The sequence below is a fragment of the Podarcis vaucheri genome (assembly GCF_965113315.1).
Source record: "Podarcis vaucheri genome assembly, chromosome: 7".
In the NCBI taxonomy this organism is placed as follows: domain Eukaryota; kingdom Metazoa; phylum Chordata; class Lepidosauria; order Squamata; family Lacertidae; genus Podarcis; species Podarcis vaucheri.
In genome coordinates this window covers 53781537-53801351 of record NC_138765.1, presented here as the reverse complement: position 1 = coordinate 53801351, position 19815 = coordinate 53781537, and the positions used below count along the sequence as shown (strand labels likewise).

Below are 19815 nucleotides of genomic sequence, written 5' to 3'. Positions count from 1 at the left end.
TGTTATCCTGCTGTAATCCATACAACAGGCCTGCATGGTAGGCCAGCATATTCTTCTGATACTGCAGATGAGACGCTGACAGCCACTTGATCTAGAACACGCAGCAAACTATCACAGCGATGAGATTTGAACTGGGGACATTGTTGGTTTGCAGCTCATTTTATTTGGTGCCGTGCTGCATGATAGTTGTCTTCCTCTCACATTCCTCCTCAGCCCAAATTACATTAAACAAGCAGCGATACAGAAAGGAAGTGCCCCCTGTGTGCAAACAAAGACCTGGGCAGGGGTGGGAATAGACTGAGTGACAGGAATGAAATTAACCAGACACCCAAGCTTTCTGCAGCCTACAAGATTAATGACAACCAGGGCTGAACGAAGAGAGAACAAATGTCCCATGTGTACACACTTACACTGTCGCTAGTAACAGGGATAGGAAAGAGTCAAAAACAAGATGGCTTTGGGTCAAGAGACTTAAGAGGCCAAAATGTAATTCTTAACAGGTCCCCCTACATTCCAAGGCTCTGCTGAGGGATGGAGAGGGATGGAGCTAGCAGAAGGAACCATTCCATTTTTAGGGCACAACTGTATGGCGTCCCCATCAGGGATGGGGATATTTCGTTCCTGAGACTCAACTCAGCCAAGGGTTCATATGATCAGCGGAGAATCCTTGACTGAACCCTATGAGCAAAACACCACTTAACCATATTACTGCTGCAGACAGAACACAAGGAGGTCCCAGCAGGGCTTGGGTTCAAATCCCTGCTCAAAGTGGAACAGGAAAGGTAAGTGGACACCGAATGGGAACTATGCTACTCTTGACTTGTTACAAGGGCAAATTGAGTTAGGCAAGTCCAGAGTTATTTGCATACAAAAGATATAAATGATATATTAATTTATGCTTAGCTAACACGGTGCCCTGCAGATGTTGCTGAATCACAACTCCCATCATCCCTGAGCATTAGTGACGCTGGCTGGGGCTGCTGGGGATGGAGGACACCACAAGGTTTACTCCTGTATTAATATAGCACTAGTCCAGTAACTTTGCCCGAGAAGCAGCAAGGCGCAAGTGCTGCATCAGCTCCTGGTTCCCAGCCAAACAAACCAGGGCTGAAGATCTTTCCCATAGTCTTGTGCCATGAACCAATATAGAGGAGTCTTGCCATGGGGCACACCACACTAAGACTCTCTCACTTGGGGGCCTATAAAAAATGTAGTTAGCAGTCTTATGTCAGGTCAGTTACTCTGTCCATCTCATCTCTCTGGCTGGCAGTGGCTCTCCAAGGCCTGTTACAGAAGGGACTGTCCTACCACTGACTACCTGACCTTTTTACCTGGAGGTGTTGCCAGGGATTGAATCTTCTGCATGCAAAGTGAGGCGCTCCAGCACCTCCCCAATCAAGGTACCTGTTTTAAACCAGCCGTCAGGAGTGAAGGCATCCCTGGTCTCCTTAGGTCTGTTCCAGTATTCCAGAAACACCGTAGGCCCCTTCACAAAGAGCTCCCCTTCTTTGTCGTCCAAACCTGGGGTCACCTGGGGGAAACAGAGATGCCATGTACTCCACTGCTAGCACAAGTTGCTTGCACCCATCAACCCAAAACAGCTGCACTCTAGCAATGAAGCAAGGGGGTCCTGACCCTCCCAAGGCAACTGCAGCCTTCTCAGACCTATCCTGATTCACAATACCGGTCCTAGAGCAAAGATGGCAGGTCAGCGTCCGGATGTGGATAGCCAAATCCCAGACTGCTGACTCTTCATGACAGGGCTGATGTGGGCAGAAAATGACCAGGCTTCAGATCCTGCCTTCCCCAGCTCTCCTGGAGTTTCAGGAAATACAACGACCCAAGTGTTGCTGACCTACATAATGTGTCATCTTGCACTGCAGTGAGCAGAACAAGCTGACCCTTTTATTTTTATTTTTAAATGCAGCATGTCCTATGCCCTGGGAATATGGTGTGGGGATAGTGGTAGCAGCAGCACAATTGCCCAGCCAGGTGGGCAAAAGGGAGTTTCAGCGGAGTTTGTGCACCCCTGCTTGTCTGAATCAAAAAGCTGGATGGGTTCCAAATTCCTTATCACCTGAACTTGGATTCTAGCAGAGGTTCAATGCTCCCCCCCCCCATCTTATCTACAGCACGGCTCCTTGGCAGCAGGCACCTCCCTGTTGTGCCATTTTGCGATACTACAGCTGGCTTGCAAACAGTAAAACAGAAAACCCGTGACGTTATCTTAATAGGATTTTGCTTCTTGAACTTGCAGGGTTCGTAGCTGTGCTCCCCAGTGCCTGGGAACATGTGGACCAGTTTGGCACTATCAGCTTGCAATGCCTGAACACTACAGGAGGTGGCAGGGGGTGGGGTGGGGGAGAGGCAGAAAGACCGGTGTGTGTGTGTTAAAATGGAGGTTCAAGATGCTTGTGCATCTATGGCACATCCACAAACTTGACATCCCTTCAAAACAACAACAACAACAACCCCTTGAAGTTCCCAATGGAGGGCTTCTTCTGCAGCCAGTAAGCTTGCTTTCCTTTCTTCTTCAAAATCTCCAAGGTACCCTTTTGTTGATACACCGGATCTAACTTACAAGCAGCTGTTGAAAGCATCAGATGGCTAATTGCATAGATATCCTATTCTCCAAGTGCCATATTTTAATGCACGTTTCAGCTGCTTTAATGCGTTCAAGCAACTTTAACATGCAGACACGGTGTGCCCTGGAAGACTGGCGTTTGATAGCTTTCCGCCACAAAACGGATTCAGCAAGCTGAGCTAGGCCAGCCGGCGCGCCAGATAAGATTACATTTGCCACGCATGAAAATAAAAAGGTTGTAATAAACTCTCTGAAGGAATAAATCCGGGTGATTATAAAATGCATATTTTCAATGCTTCAATTTTACCTCTCTATTAGCAGGCAGCCAAGGTGGCTAGTAGAGAGGTGAGAGCTTTTCTCTGATACTTTCCCCAGGCAAGGCTCAGTTGTTTATGGGTGAGTTCCAGGATAGCCCTAAAGCCTGCTGCCCTGAAAAAACTGCAGCAGAGGAACTGGAGATGGACATCAGTGCTGCTGGAGGCAAAGGACTTGGCTAGACAACCTTTGCTCTGGCCCAGCAATGTTATGGCCTTCACTTGTTTTACAGGATGTCTATGTCTAAATGTAACACTTGCATAAGCCCAATATTCTTGTAAGTTACAGCGGAACAGACTCCCTTGGAAAGTGGTAGACTCTCCTTCATTGGATGTTTATAAGCAGAGGTTGGAAGGGCATCTGTTGGGGCTGCTTTAGTGGAGATCCTGCATTGCAGGTGGGTTGGACCATATGACTCTTCAGGTCCCTTCCAACTCTACGATTCTATTATTCATGCTGCTCAAGAAACAGGTGAACTTATGCCAAGTCATTTCATTGGTCTATCTAGCTTACTGAGTGCTAGTCCACATTGACTGGCAGAGGCTCTCCAGGAATTCAATCCGGGTTCTCAAGCAGATGCTCTACCACTGAGCTATGGCCCTTTGCCTGAGGCCTTGGCTAACACACCCATTCACTGGCCACTAGATGCTCTGCATTTGCATGCTGACACTGCTGTATCCATCAGCTGCAATAATTAAATGGAAATTCCGTGCACCGAGGAAGTACACCTTGGGATTCCAGATATCAGAAGCAACTCGTCAAGCTCCTTAGAGGAAAAGGTGAGATATAAATGTAATCAAATCAAATAACTATTAGCTGTGATACCTATATGGCACTCTGATGTACATCCAACCGTGTGGGCTGACAGCAGGAGAGGGCTATTGCTCTTGTGTCCTGCTTGTGAGCCTCCTGGAGACACCTGTTTGTCCACTGTGTGAAAGAGGACGCTCGACTACCTGAGACCTTCAGCCTCATCCAGAAGGGCTCTTCTAACATTATGTCAGGCAGTTCTCATTAAAGACTGAAGCATACCTCCTCTGGGCAACAAAAGATGGAGACAAACCAAAGGAAAGCCCCTTGTGTCCTGCTTCACGCTGACCGTTACTAGAGAGAATGCTAGAGGAGACTGTCAGATCCACCACCAAGGAAATTTGTAGGTTCAGCAGACCATGGCCTCTGGGAACTCCTCTGGTTGGGAGATACTGCCAGTTGCCACGTAAAAAGGCCTGTGCTGAGGTGCATATCATGAAATTTAGATAGCCAAGATCACTTACTGTCCTTGGATGTAACATGTTGGGCACATCTCCTGTGCAAGTCCCTATGAAATCCACAAGAGTCCCTTGAAAATTCATGGCACCATGGGAACATGCCATTTGCTTACACAGGAGATGCTCCCTATCGAATTGTGCCCTTGCTCTAAAGGAGAGTCAAGCTTAGGCACCATGCATGGGCACCAGCATTCCCTGCAAAGAGCAAGCAAAGGCAGCAAAAAGTTTTTTTTTTAAATGCTAATCTTCCTAGTGGGACGTGGTTGTAAACGCACCAGCTGTGCTCTCCAAGATCACCGGCGGCGGCACGCAGAAAAAGCAATAAAATTTAAATTTTAAAGAAGCACTTCCAGAATGGCATATTCCGACTCCCACCATCATCACCGCCTGGCACTGGTTAAAAATGCAAAGGGTTTGCACTGCTGGTTTATATTTGCAATTAAATGATTACCTGAATCAAAGTACTTAAGGAATACTAGGAAGTTTCTTCTTGGCGGGGGGGTGGGGAGTTAAGCAGGAGAAAATCATTTCTGCTTGTGCCGTCTGCATAAATGAGTCATTTTATTAATCCATTTGCTTAACAAAAATCAGAAATCTGAATAAACAATTTCTAATCAGAGCGAAAAAAACAGTAGGGAGCTCTTAGTCGGCGCCCCCCTCCTGGTTTGACACGGCCACGTGACACTGGCCATACAGCATCTGCCATGCTGTGGAACAGGCACAGGGAGTTGGGAGCATAACATTTGGTATATGCTATTGATGCCAAGGATGGGGGGGTGGAATTGACCCGAGGAGAGAGGTTAAATCCACATTAGCCAAGGGCTCACCAATGGCAAACCACAAAGCAGCACCACCACTGCAAATGTCCACATTCTCAAAACTGTGTGTGATCTATTTATGGAATTCACAGGCACAAAGTGTTATGGCTTCCACAAGGTCAGATGGTTTAGACAAATTCATGGGCAGCAAGTCTTATTAATGGGAGGAAGATACGCTGCAATATTTGGGTTGCAGGTCCTCACCTCTCATGACTAGCAGCAGTGCTCTCCTTCTAGGTGCCAGCCAGCCACGGCCTCTTCTAGGATGTCTTTCTTTGTAACTCAACATTCCTTGGCTGTTCAGTCCTTCTTGGACTGTTTTTTTTTTTGGGGGGGGGGGACCTAAAAATGGTTTGGTTTTTTTAAAAATAATTTTTGTACTTCTGCAAACTTCAAGAGTTCTCCCAAGCAAGTTGGCACCTCCTTCTACTTGGCCCCATTTTGGATTCTAGTTGGCCCCATTTTGTTGGCACTCACCACTTGAGTCTGCTGTGAGGGGGAGGGATGGCTGTGTGGAACTTCCAAGTTCCCCTTAATACCAGTTGCCACAGTGCCTTCATGCCCTGCTGGGAGACTCCCCAGAGCAATCGAGTTGGTCCCTGTGGGAAGCAAGACACTGGACTATATGGGCATTCAGTCCTGACCCAGCAGGACTCTTCTTATATTCTTGTGCGTGCCTTGAACAAGAGTTGTCGTCCAGAGGATGCTGTCCACAGAAGTCATTCAGTTCAACCTTTTGTACAAAAGGAAAACCATTTGCTTGTGTCAGGACCTGTTCATGCCCACCTCATCTGTCGGCATCAGGCCTATGCAGAAGAACGAAGCAACCACCAATCAATGCGTAATTTGGATCACAATACTGCTGTTATTCCACAACAGGATGGGTGTGACTGGGCAGGTGAAGAAATTGCTGCCTGGCTGTTGCTGGTGTGACACCTTCTTCTGCCCAGCCACCTGCATTCCAACATGACTTCTTGCTGGATAGCTTCCCTGTTAATTCAGGACACTTTGCCTTTAACCTGCCTTTGCCGTGCCACACAGCCTCCAAGACTCAACAGAATGATGGGGAGACCAGTCATACTACACAAGCTGGCAGAAACGGGACCCTCGCTTGCCAGCTCCCCACAGGGAAAAGTAGTAGCAGAGGAAGGCAGAGGCAGTGAGCCTCTTTTTGCCTTTTGCAATAAACACACCTCACCTGTGCTCTGGGGCAGAAGCGCCACTTGGCCAGCGGCATCCTGCCTGCTGCCATGGCTCTGCAAGGGGTGAGCTAAGAGCAAAGGGGCTTATTTTTCACAAGGCCACCAATCCAGGCATCAGATAAAGCAATAAACTTTTAATCGTCTATTCTGGCAGATTTGCTAGTAGTAAAACGCTCAGCAGCACATTACCCATCTCCTAGGCAACCTGGTCCCTCATACCCATTTGTAATTAAAAATTCCCCCATAAGCCCCCTTTCCGCACAAGCGGCATTATCTCTGCTACGAGCTGCGTGTCCTGCAGCAGAGGCTACAGGAGGCAATTGCAAGGCAGCGCCATTTCCCTCCTGCTGGAGAGAAGGCAGATTTCAGCTCCTTGGGGAGACAACACCGAGGATGAGAAGAAGAGGGAAGAAAAAAGTCACCCAGAGCCCAGACTGTAATCTGCAACAGCCACATTTCACATCTGGCTTTGCAACGGTAACTTTTCATAAAGGAGGGTTAGAATAATGCAATCAATTCGCTTTTCATTTTGGGAGGTTTCACATTTTTAAAAAATGAAGGGAGAAAACGAAATGAGAAGAGGAGGAGGAGAAAGGAGAGCAAGCATACGGGAGAGAGATCCTAAATACTTGGCTCAATCTGTAAATCATCAATAATGATTTTATTTCCATGGGTAAAGAATCTGTAATGCAATAGCCAAGTGATCTAGTTTTTGTATGTATGTTTGTGTGTGTGTGTGTGTGTGTGTGTGTGTGTGTGTGTGTACGCACACACACACAAATCTAAAAGCAGAGAGTCCAAAACCCAATTTTTTGCTCATGGAACTGAACCAATTTGCATTCCTCAAGACATTCAGTGCTCACAAGTGGGGAATTGGAGGCAGTTGGAATGACCCAGAAATTCCCATGCATGGTTTAAATCATTGTCTATTCTGTTTTAAAGAGGTGATTAATTTTAATTCACAGGCATGCCTCGGAGATGAGAGAGATCAGAAGAGGAACTGTCATACTGGGAATTCAAAAGCCTGCCTATTCTTATGCCAGTCTATCCTTTATTTATTTATACTCTACTTTTCTGCTTAAAACACACACACACAATCACCAAGTGGCTTATAAAAGGTAAAAACAGGCAACCCAACACAGCAAATGGTCCTAGGAAGAAGAGAAGAGAAGAGAATACAAACAGCCGTCTTCAAATATCTGAAGGGCAGACGATGAAGCAGGCCTGTGCCCTGTTGCTCCAGAGAACAAGAGCAGCTGAGTGGAAAATTGTAGAGAAAGCAGAGCTAAACATTAGGGTTGTTTTTTTTTTTGAAAAAAGCCCTAATGATAAGAGCTGTTTGACTGTGGAACTGCCTGCCTCAGGAGGTTTTAAGTTCTCCTTTACAGGAAAAACTTAAAGCAGAGGATGGACAAGCTACCTGTCAGGAGTTATATAGTTATATAGTTGCACCCTGTGTAGCAGATCCTGCACTGAGCAGGGGGTTGGATTAGGCGACCGCAAATGCACTTTCTACTTCTTATGATTCAAAATCCCTGCCATAAATGAACATACAAAAACAAATCCCAAATACAGCAACACCCCCAAAAAACAGCAGAGCACGTTAGCAGAATGAAATCATACACTAAAAACACACTGGAAAAACTAATGGCCTATGCCAATCAAAAAGACAATACCCTTCTGCATCATTTGTGGTGCCTCCTTCTTAGCATCCACAAAACCACCAGTCCCACAGAAAATGGGCTCTCCCAGAGGGCACAACGCCAAGTTTTGGCTCTGGACCAGCCTGCTGCTACTCTCTCCTCCATCCACCCCTGAAGGGAAATGCCATCTGCTGAGTAATGCAGAATGCAGCAGCCTTTCATGGGGGGGGGGGGGGAGTCCACTTTGCTAATCTTTCTAACCAGCTCACCACTGGAAAGGAAACATTCCCTGCACTCACAATTTGCTAAATATTTAATCCAGCTCCAGCGCAGCTCTTCAAGATGCATCTTGGTGCATCCATTTGCACTGGCCTTGAAAAAAAATAATGGAGTCCAATATGAGGTGTGGCAGACCTGGGCTCCTTGGAAGGGCATAGTTTCCCCAGATTTTATTTATTTAATATTACAATTACAGTGGTACCTCAGGTTAAATACTTAATTCGTTCCGGAGGTCCGTTCGTAACTTGAAACTGTTCTTAACCTGAAGCACCACTTTAGCTAATGGGGCCTCCTGCTGCCGCTGCGCTGACGGAGCACGATTTCTGTTCTCATCCTGAAGCAAAGTTCTTAACCTGAAGCACTATTTCTGGGTTAGCGGAGTCTGTAACCTGAAGTATATGTAACCTGAAGCGTATGTAACCTGAGGTACCACTGTATATCCCAACTTTTCCACCAGAAGCTCAAGGGGGCATGCACTGTTTCCCCCCTTCCCCGTTCTATCCTAAAAACAGTCCAATACTCTAACCACTACACCCCACTGGCTCAATCCTAGCATCTCCAACTACGTAGGAAGTAAGGTCAGACTATTTGTGCATCTCAGTTGGGGCGGGGAATAACGTGTGGTCCTGCGCCCCACATGGACTCCAACTTCCACAGCTAGTCGTGAGGGATGATGAGAGTTATGCTCCTGCAACATCTGGATGGCCACAGGTTCCCGAGCCCTGATCAAAGCCAGTGCAGTCTGTTCTGACTGACAGCAGCTCTCCGGGGGCTCAGGTAGAGAGAGGCCTTTGGTGTCACCTGCTCCATGGCCCTTTCTTCTTCTTATTTTTAAAAATGGGAGATGGCGTGAATTAAAGTCAGGAAGAGTGTGCTCCGCCACTCATCTAGTCACATGTTGCTTCCTCTCTTCCTGAAGCCCCTGTAGCAACAAAACTGCTCACTCTCAAAAATCTCCCAGTTAGGAGACGTGGCATTTCTATGCAGCTGCAGAGCCCGTTTTATCTGCTGACAGCGCCCCACTGCCAAGGCTCAGAGTTCGGCTCTTGGATCTAAGCAAGCGCTTCTTTTCTTTCCCCCTTTTTAAGGGGAGGGGGAGAGTGGTGGCGGAGTTGGGGGGGGTGGCTTTAAAAATAAACAAACAAACAGACAGACAATACCCGCTATGCTCCAAGAGTTTGCAAGCTCCTGCCAGCTGGGAAGCTACAGCCTATGAAATATGCATCCCAGTGAACAAAGCAAGATGAAATATCCAGAGCTGAGCAACAAAGAAGAAAGGGGGATTAACCCTTTCCTGCCCCTCAATGCTGATAAAATTAGAGAGCCCCTCCAGATGTCCTTTTTATTGTGATTTTGAATTCACGATGATTTGCACTAACAACTGTACTGGGGCCAGGGCAGTTATACGTCATGCCGTTTGCAAAAGTTCCATAGCAGTCATGCCACTTCATTTCCAATTGGGGAATGACTAGTGATTACCTGCTGAAATCCTGTACTTTTTCATACCACAAATGTTCTGGGTTATGTTTTATTACGTGTTTATATGTGTTGGAAGCCGCCCAGAGTGGCTGGGGCAACCCAGCCAGATGGGAAGGGATAAATATTATTCTTATTCTTATTCTTATTCTTATTCTTATTCTTATTACTACTACTACTACTACTACTACTACTACTACTACTACATTCTGAGGCACCACACGTGCCAGTGAAATCACTTATATTTGAAACACCACTGAAGAGGCCTGCAAACACACCGTTCTGCCCCAGCTCTATTCCATCCCTTTATGTGACTTTTCAGATCACTTCTGGGTTCGGTGTGATGTCCGTGTGTGTAGTCACACACATGCTGAACGTGTATAAATGGGGGGCGGGGTTTGACTGTACTGCCTCTGTGATAGGAGGCAGAGCACAGCCCTATCATGGGCTTATCTTCCATGGAAGTGTGTCAAATCCTCTTTTAAAGCCATCCAAGTTGGCGGCAATCACTGCCTCCTGCAGGAGTGAGTTCCATAGTTCGACTATATATTGCATGAAGTACTTTCTTTTGTCTGTCCTGAATCTTCCAACATTTTGCTTCGCTGGGTGTCTATGGATTTTACTGAGAGAGGGTGAAAAAGTTTTCTCTGTCCACTTTCTCCATGCCATGCATAATTTCCTCCTACTCACCTTTTCTCTAAACTAACAAGTCCCAAATGTTCCTCATAGGGGAGCTGCTCCATCCCCTTGAGCATTTTGGTTGCCCTTTTCTACTTTTAATTGCAGTACACAGAGCCAACATTTTCGTATCTCCCATGACTCCAAGAGCTCTTTCCCTGGCTAGTCACCACCAGTTCAGGCATCATTAATATATAGAATAAAACCATTTTGAATAACCATGCTTTATATAAATATATGTGTGTGAGGAAAAACCAGGTTCCAGGCTAATAGTTATCACCCACTGCTTCTGTATTATAATCAAGAGAGTCTTGGGCACCTTAAAAGCTGACAAATTTATTACAGCATAAGGTTTTGTGGACTCGAGACCACTTTGTCAGAGACATGAAATGACATCTTAGTTGGGAGGTATACAAAGGAGAAAACGGTAGGGCCGGAGCTGAATGGCAATGAGATGCAAAAATTACAGCCAATGATAATTAAAGCTTAAATATCTGTTAAACAGGCACACTTGTAACCTTTTACAACAGCAGTGATAATTGCTGAAATGATTATATTAACACCTTCAGTGAGGCAGGGAACCATTCTCAAGAGTTAAAGATAGTCATCTTAAAGGTGCCACAAAGCTCTGAGTGTTTTTGCTACAAGACACTAATGCAGCTACCGCTCTGGAAATTTGTGCATTATAGTTTTCTTACTTGTATTATAAAGGCACTAAATCGCAATCATATATAATATCGCATAAAATATACTTTTAAAAGGAACTATTAGCAACAGCGCAGTGGGGCTTGATGCTGATCCTTGCCCTCCTTCAAGCGTATATCAAGGGCAAAAGTATGGGATGGAGGTTAATAGTCACTGAAGCCAAAGAACCGCTGAAGCCAAATCGGAAACTGTGGATGGTGCCGAGGTTCAGAGTGAGGTTTCTCTAATGAAGCAAAGTGGGAGAAAGGAGAGAGAGGCAGCGCCAGCAAACTTCCCGCTAAGTAGCTTATTGATCTTTGGGCTGCGCCAGAAACTAGCTTTGCAAATGACATCAGCTCTTTTGGCACACTATCGCACGGCTCTCGGACTTCCAAGTGCGACTTTCTAACATGACTGTAAGAATCTTGTCCATGGAATTTAATCCTGTGGGTTAAACTTTCTATCTCTATCTCTCTTTAGAGAGGCAGGTTTAATTAGGGCTCTCATAAACTGGAGGCAGGAATTACAGAAGCAAATGCTCAAGTAAGTTAGACCACGTCCAAACATTGGAGTTCTAAAGAAAAAACCTCAGGTGGAGGAAGGAAGTATTCTAAGCAACAACTGGTTATTCATAACATTTTTGAAGGACCACCTTCTACCACATGAGCCCATCCACTATTTCAAATCATCATCTGGGATGCTGCTCCAGGTGTTCCTTCACTCCTCAGGCAGCAACGAGGGACTGGACCGTTTCTCTGCAGGTGTCCCAATTATGAGGAAGAGCCATGGGAAGTAGCAGAGCAGCTGCTTTTCATGCAGGAGGTCCCAGGTTCAATCCCTGGCATCTCCAGGTAGGGTTGGGACAGACTCCCTGTTTGAAACACTGTAATGCCACTGCTGGTCAGAGTTGATGGTGCTGAACTTCAGAGTCTGACCAGGTCTAAGGCAGCTTCTTCTGATCCAAATTTGAAATTTCCTTTGCAGATATATTTGCCAGGTGCCTACTTTTCTGTAATGCACCAAACCCCAAACCTGTAATTTTCTTGTGCTTTGGGCAAGCAGTAGCATAGCAATAAGATTTCTCTTGCTATTATAAAGTTGTTGCGTTAGTGATAATGCCCTCTTATGGATGTGGCTGACCGGGGCAGAATGAAAGGGGAGAGAGTGAGAATTCCACAACCAGGAACCCCAACTTTTTCAAAGAGAAACATTTTCATCACTTTGCATGACTTATTTTGGTTCCAGCCTTTAAAAAGAAAATGCAAAAAATTAAAATCGATAGGTTTAGGGAGGGGAGCAGCAGCGAAACGAGGAATGGGCAGCCTGTTAATGTCAGCTAGAATGAGCACTGCTTCTGTCTGGAAATCACCCACAGCACAACCTCCAGCACAAGTGGACCTGGAGAAATGCATGATTGACCAAACTGCCTTCTTGCAAAAGAGATAAAAGATTAAAACCATTGGCTAAATTTGTAGAAATTTGTTCTGCCATGTATGGCTTTCTTTACTAGAAAAATGTTTATATTTGTATTAGATAGATAGATAGATGATAGATAGATGATAGATGAGGATGCCAGGCCAAAGACTAAATAAGTGATTTATGCAACCATTTCTTTCATGGCCAAGCTCCTCTGAGTTAACTTTCCTGGTAGATTCTAGAGTGCTCAGCTGGTCTTCTGAATGTGCTGGCATTTGTCCAGGTTGGGTTGAACCAAGAAACCACATTTTGGAGGTTCACCATTTGAATCAGTATTATAGTAGGAACAGAGGAAGCCGCCTTCTAGCAGAGTACTGTCAGCTCCGACTGGCTGTGGCTCTCTAGGGTTTCAGGCGGATAAACCTTTCCCATCACCTCCTGCTTGACCCACTTTTTAACTGGAGATACCAGGAACTGAAGTGGAGGCTTTCTGAATGCAAAGCAGGTGCTCTGGCTTTCAGCTATGGCCCCTTTCCAGTATTCACAACATGCGTTCAGGGGGTCTAGGCCTACTCAGAAACATAAGTTGAGTTTGCCTCTTCACCTAACAAAAAGAAGAAAACACCAACTGCCCCCAAAGTAGCACCAGTGATATGGCACTCCTCCTGGCAAGGGGACCAAAGTGGACAGGAGAAAATAACCCTTTCCTAACCTCTTTGCCCTTCCTGTCCTCTGCACAAGTTTGTTAATACCTTTGTGCCATTCTCATCGCCTTCAGCATGGATGGTGTAGGCAGGGCCTTCCTTTTGCGAGCTTTCTGAGGCTATGCGCACTTGCACTCCGGGCAGTGGAAGCCCCACCGACCCTAGAGGGAAAAGAAAGAGGAAGTTGAAAGCTGGTGGGTGGATCAATTGGACAGACACCAAGCCCAGCACCAACCGCTAACAGCAATGGGTCAAAATGTGAGATATTTAGATCAGGGCATTTGCAGAACATTTCCTTGTTCCAGTGGAAATCCATTTTCAGAGTTCTCTCAACTGTGGCTTTCCATAAAAGCTCTCTCACACAAAAAAAACATCCTAAGTGTTTACTATTAAAGAAATATTGAACAACTTTTGCCCAGTTTGGTTTTTTAATTTGAATCAGATGGCACAGCATAGCTCTCTTGGCACAGAATTTGGGAAGTAGTACAGCAGCACAGCCCTGGGTCCAGGGCACAGGTCCAGTTACAAAGGGGCAGGCAAGCTGAAGAGGGCCCCAAACTGTGCAGAGAAACCCTGCTGGAGCTGGGAAAGTCAAGAGGCACAGCAGCAGGAGAAAAGCCACACACTTCTCATTTCACCCAGAAGTCATGCAATGCAGAGAAGAGGCAGGATAGCCCTGATGCTGGAGGAGAGTAGTACGCCAGCTTGCATCAACACCATGAGGGAGGATGCAATGGGGACACAAAAGCCCTGATGTGACAGGGGAGAGCACCAAGCAAGAGGCAGAGGCAGCTAAGGACCAAGGGTACTGCATACTAGCAGGGGCCCAGCAGAATTATTATGCCAACATTTATCAGTTGCCTTATACAAAAGAAAAAGTCTCAAAGCAACTTGAGAAGATAAAAGGCAACACACAAAAGCAATTTAAAAATCTGAAAAATTTAAAATTATCAACAACACACCAAAAAAATCAAATTCCCATCCAGTAACATAATAATAAGGACAAGTCCTACCCACCTCACTAAAAAATGACCACCAGCATAGCAGACAAAGGCCTGAGTATACCAAAAGGTTTTAGCTTGGTGTCAAAAGACTGGCAGGGATGGTGTCAGGTGTGTCTTCTTAGGGAAAGCATTCTACAGAGGGAGGAGAGGGGACATACTACTGAAAAGGTCTGTTCCGGTGGCCATCCTTTGTACCTCCCTTGAGGGGGGCACACGAAGGGGGGCCCTCTAATGAAGGGTGTTCATATGTGGAGAGGCAGTCCTTGAGGTACTGTATTCTGAGCTGCATAGGGCTTTAAATAGGGCTGCCATATTTTTTTAAAAACCCAAAATTGTTGAGTGATATTTCTATTAACTTGCCTAAGATCCAGGACAAAGTGCCGCCTTTCAGAAATCCCCCCCACCCAAAAGTCCATTCCACCTTTGAAATCCCGGTAATGTCAGGGAAGGTCCAGACATATGGCAGCCCTACTTTAAAGGCCCAAACCAGCACTCTGTATTGAGCCCGGAAACTAACTGGTAGAATGTGAGCTCCAACATCCCTATTGGGGTGTCACCAGTTGCATCCAGAAGACTGGAGTGGAGAGTGCTGGCCCAACAGCAGCTTTTTTTGTGGCTGCCTCTGAAGAGAACGACCATTTCAAACTTGCCCTTTGACTAACCTATTGACAATTGGCTTTGAAGCTGCTACATCAATCAGAAATGAAAGAACTCCAGCCACCCCGCACCCAGGACATGAAGGCACTGCAGTGTTTTGACAGAGATTCCTCCAACACCAATTTACAAAAGATGGAAACAATGGATGGTGCATCTTCCTGAGTGAGCTGTACATGTGTGCCTGATTCAGAACCACTGCATGCACTCTGAAGACATGACAGCAATTTAATTATTGCAAAGATAGGGAGGTCTCTGTACTCAGACTATGCAACAATCCCCCCTCTCGTGCAGAGGAAAACCAACCGCAAGTCTCCCATACTTTAATTCAGTCCCTATATTGCCAAAATAAACTCAATGTATAGATATATTTTAAAAGGAAAAAGCTACCCGCTGAGAGCTGACTTATTGCACTCTTTCCAGAAAGGGTCTATGTTTTTTCTCCCCTCCCAACCCAAAATGACAAACCTTTGAAAGGAGAGGTCTATAAAAGGCTGGGAAATGCTGACAACGTTAATTATAGCGATACCAGCACGACAGTGCAATTAAAGTCTTCGTGCAAAGACAATGACTCGCGCTCCTCGGGGCCGAGTGACATATAAAAATTAAGTCTGTATGGGTAACAGAGGGTCCAATTCGGCTCCCCGGTGATGCCAGGCAAAGATGGCCAGGGGGTGGGAGTGGAAGAAGAGAAAGGAAGATTCAATCCTATGGAGACGGAGAGATGTTTTGGTTGTTGTTGTTTTTTAAGCAGCCTTGGCCTCTTCTGATTCTTGCCCTGAATCTCACCATATATAACCAGGGGAGAGGTCTCTGCGCCTGTCCCCTTTTAGTTTGTGAGCTCCTGGACTTTTGGCAAGCTGCCTGCCAAGCTAAGCATCAGCCCCGGCAACCCAAGACAGGCAGCCATCAGAGAAGGGAGCAACCCTATTAGCCCTCCACCAGTTCTCCCCCCACCCTTGTTTAAGTTAGTTGTCAGTTCTTCCCTGATAAATTTAATTGGCCCTGCGGTCTGTGTCCTTTGGTATCAGGGGACCTGGATGCTGTTATGTGTGGTGGTGTCCTCGGAGAATTGAAACAGGCCAACGATAAGGCTCTCAGCACTCTCCCTGTCAACAATCTATGGAGTCCCTGCTGTAGGAGCTATTAGCCGCCTCTGATCTAAACCTCCAATTAAAGTGGTGATTAGGCCCAGTGAGGCATTCGCTGGCCATGAATTATTCATCTCCCTTCACAGTAACAACACCGGGGGGGGGGGGGATAAGAGAGAGAGAGGAGGAGAGAGAGAAAGAGTGTGTGCACACTGCAGAAAACAGAAGCATTTTAAGCAGGGTTTTAACCATGTACGAGCAAAGCGCTTATCTCCAAATCTTTCATCTCCTTTTCTTTTGGACAGAACCTCTCCTATACTTTTAGATCTCAGCACCTTGAGAACAGAAGTGCCAGGGCTCTGCAGATGACAGGACATGGTCCCTGGAGCTAGGGGTGGAGGGTGGAAAGGAGACAACTGGGAGGCAGTGGAGAGGGAGGCTGGGGCGTAAATGCCTCTGCAAATTGCAAAGGCGGCAGGAGGAGAGGGGAAACCCACCCCCCAATTTTGCCAGCACTCTAAAATAAACTTGGGATGAAAAATATATTGCACATGTATGTTACACGTGAAAAAGTGGGCAGGGGTATGAGTCCTGGCAGCAGAAGACACAGGCAGATCTGCCTGCACACAACAGCTTCCCTTGTCATTCCAACAGAGAAAGCAGATCTGTGGGGAACATTCCTTTGCATGTGCAGAGCTGTATACCTGCTTTTGGAATGAATGAGACACCCTGTACACATCTGGGCACCCAGTTGCCAGCCAGGTTCCTGAGAGAGGTTATTCAAGGGCACAGGCCACAGGTTTCCTTGAGCGCCTCCTCTATCTGCTCATGCTCCTTCCAAACAGAGACTCACTGGAGATGTTCTTTTAGCATGGAGTTCAGAAGTCTGGCCTTGCGCAGGTTTGCCCCCATGGTGAGGCTCCCTGGGAACTGACTTGGCAATACGTTTTCTCATGCTGCCTGACGACTCCATACCCCGCAGTGCCAGCTGTCCAGTCCTGAAGCTTTTGGTTGTTCTAATTATTCTCTTTTGTCTGTGTTGTGTCAACCTCAGCATCTCGCTCCTTTTTCATCTTTGTCTCTAGGGAGATTCTTGGCATGCATCCTACTACCGAACACAGTGCTGGAAGAGCGTCATGGCGCTGGAGCACTTTGATTGTGCCACTGCTGCTTAACACCTTAAGCCTGAAAAGCTGCAATCACAGGGCCCAGGATGCTGCCTTTCGCCACCTCCGCTGGGCAGTTCTAAAGAAACCCTGTTCTTTGGGTCTGCTACGACACGGTGGCTGAAAGAGTCTCCGGGGAGCAATATCCGCACACATAAGCTGAAGATGTGTTTGAGGATGAGAGTTTTGCTGGCCTGGGCTGCAGCATTTGAGGTTTTTCAGTTCACAGAAGAGCAGGAGGAAAACTTATAGAAGCATATAAAAATTATACATGGCATGGAGAAAGCAGATAGAGAAAAGTTTTTGTCCTTCTCTCATAGCACTAGAACTTGTGGACATCCAATGAAGCTGAATTTTCTGGGAAAACGAAAGAGCTCAGCACATAGTTAAACTACGGAATGCACTCCCAAATGAGGCAGTGATGGCTACCAAATTTGTTGAATCCTCTTTTAAAGCCATCTGACAAATTCATGAAAGCTGCAAATGGCTACTAGCCCTGACGGCTATGCTCTGCCTCCATGGTGGAGGTAGTATGCTTCTGAATACCACTTGCTGAAACCACTGGGGTGGGGAGTGCTGTTGAGCTTGGGTCCCACTTGTGGGTCATTAGCCAGATCAGCAGGGCTCTTCTTACGTTCTTATGTCTAAAGGGGCAACAGAGTTCTGCTCCAGCTGGGAATAAGCAATACAACAGGCCAGGCCAGCCTTCCCCAACCTTGTGGCCCACTAGTGCTATCAACAGCTCCCATCAGAACCAGCCAGATCAGCTGTGATGGCAGGCGTTGATGGAGTTTTACTCCAAGACAGCTGGCGGGACACCAGGTTGTGGGAGAGAGGCTGGGCTATCCTATAAGTTTGTGGCCTCCACACCATCTAAACTGGGCCTCCAGAAGTAAATAAAATAGATGATTGATATAGATAGATAGATAGATAGATAGATAGATAGATAGATGATATATAGATAGATAGATAGATAGATAGACAGACAGATAGACTCTGATGCAATGGGGAGAGAGCTGAATGAGCACCTGGGAGGTCATACCTCTGCCTCAGACTCACAGTGTGGCCTTGGAGAAGTCACTTAGTCTCAGTCTCTTGCCTGTTCATCTACTGCAAGGATGGGAAACCTATGGTCCTCCAATGCTGTTGAACTCCAACTCCTGTTGGCTCCAGACAGCACAGCTCATATATCAGGGATTATGTGAGCTGGAGTCCAACAATATCAGGTGAGCCACAGGCTTTCCCAGTCCTGATATACACATTTAAACAGGAGTAGCAGCCTTATTTGTGGATTTAAAGGGACGAGGGTTTACCTCCCAAAACAGACTCTTAGTACAGTCCTGATCTGAAAGCACCTCCCCCTTTTTCTACAAACATACAGCACCTAAAGCACTTTAATCATCGTAGGACAGCTTGCAGCCCTCGCTAGATTCTTACCTGGGATACGAGGACCATGGAGTGGGTTTGAAAGCGCCATCCCAACCTCCGTCATCCCATATCTCTCCAACAGTGTGTGCCCTGTGATGCTCTTCCACCTCTCCAGGATAGGGACTGGGAGGGCTGCAGACCCTGACACCATCAGTCTGCAAGGAGGGATGCCAGCGAGAGTTAAGATGCTTGACAACTGCAGAGCAGGATTATTGCCACAGCCATTCAATATATATTTAGAACCAAGTGCAAGGGCCTGCCGGATTCTGCTTTCAGCAGCACTACCTAGAAAAGGGGAACTCAGCATCATGCTGCCACTCCCTTACACCTTAGGATGGATTCAGACAGGATGGACATGTCTGGGTGGGTAACTGAGTAGGATATTAACTGGGGGTGGTGAGAAAAAAACCATTTAAGATGACTTTGGTAGAGATAATGAATGGGGGTAGTTGAAAAGGAATTGAATTGATTTGGAGCAGGATCTGTTGGGAAATTAAGTTGGGGTAAATGAATGGAAGAGAAACTGATCTGGAGTGATCTGTGGTGGGCTGCTGGTTAATTGAAGAATTGATCTGCGGTGATCAGGATGGGAAATCAGTTGGCTTGCATTCTGTGATATTAACGTTTTAAATGTGAATCTCGGCCTACAGTTTAGAATATCCATGTTTGCCTCTTTGGGCCCTTCCCCCAAAACTTCTGCGTAACTAAGTAATGGACCTGGTTTCCTGCAAATGCAATACAGGTTGCAAGAAGTGCTGGTCCCCCGTGAGCACAGCAACAGCCTCTGGACAAAATGTAACTGAGAAAAAACACCTACATGAGACAGCCACCAGGAAAGCAAAACGTACTGGACAGGCTACTCTCTAGGGTCAGTCTTGCCCCGGAGCAAGACGTTCCCTGGCAATCGCCCCACAAGCAGAGAAGAAAACAGGGTGGCATTTGCTGCTGCAAAGTGGTGACAGCACGATGAGGGTTGGGCACCTGCCAGAACAGAAAAAGGGCTTTGCATCTACATCTTGGAACCCAAACCGAGAGCAGAGACATGACAGATGGTTTTTAACAAGATAGTAGGAGGTTAGCCTGGAGAATAAGCTGGATCCCTGGCTCTTGTCTCTCGGAGGGCAAGCTGTACGGAATCATAGGTTCAGCGCCACCAGATTGGAAGGCGACCATGTAGCTCAACATCCGCCCCAGAAGCAGAATATCCTGTCCATGAAGTATCCCCTGCCAGGTGCCTGGTTCAGCCTTCTGAAAGCCTCCTTTCGAAAGAAGGAAATCATCTGTGTTGGGAAGTTTAATTCACTGCACAATTGCAAACCTCCATGGGGAGCTTCAGAGTGGGGGCCAAAAGAAGTGCCCATTGGAATCTAGGAAATCAGATTCTGCAATTGGCACAGCAGCTCCA

At 46.5% G+C, this 19815-nt stretch overlaps 1 protein-coding gene across 5 annotated transcripts in view; it reads right to left on the bottom strand.

The window, feature by feature from the left end:
* The window catches only part of ACSF3 (acyl-CoA synthetase family member 3), a 61594-nt gene that overhangs the window by 24111 nt on the left and 17668 nt on the right, over window positions 1–19815 (bottom strand). For 4 of the 5 annotated variants that reach the window (XM_082232814.1, XM_082232815.1, XM_082232812.1 and 1 more), the window contains 3 exons: window positions 18420–18565; window positions 13116–13228; window positions 1405–1531 (listed from right to left, as the gene is read on the bottom strand). In XM_082232814.1, the coding sequence (XP_082088940.1) occupies window positions 1405–1531; window positions 13116–13228; window positions 18420–18565 (386 nt within the window). The remainder of the gene's footprint in view (window positions 1–1404; window positions 1532–13115; window positions 13229–18419; window positions 18566–19815) is intronic. The other variant, XR_014222012.1, reaches the window with a different exon arrangement.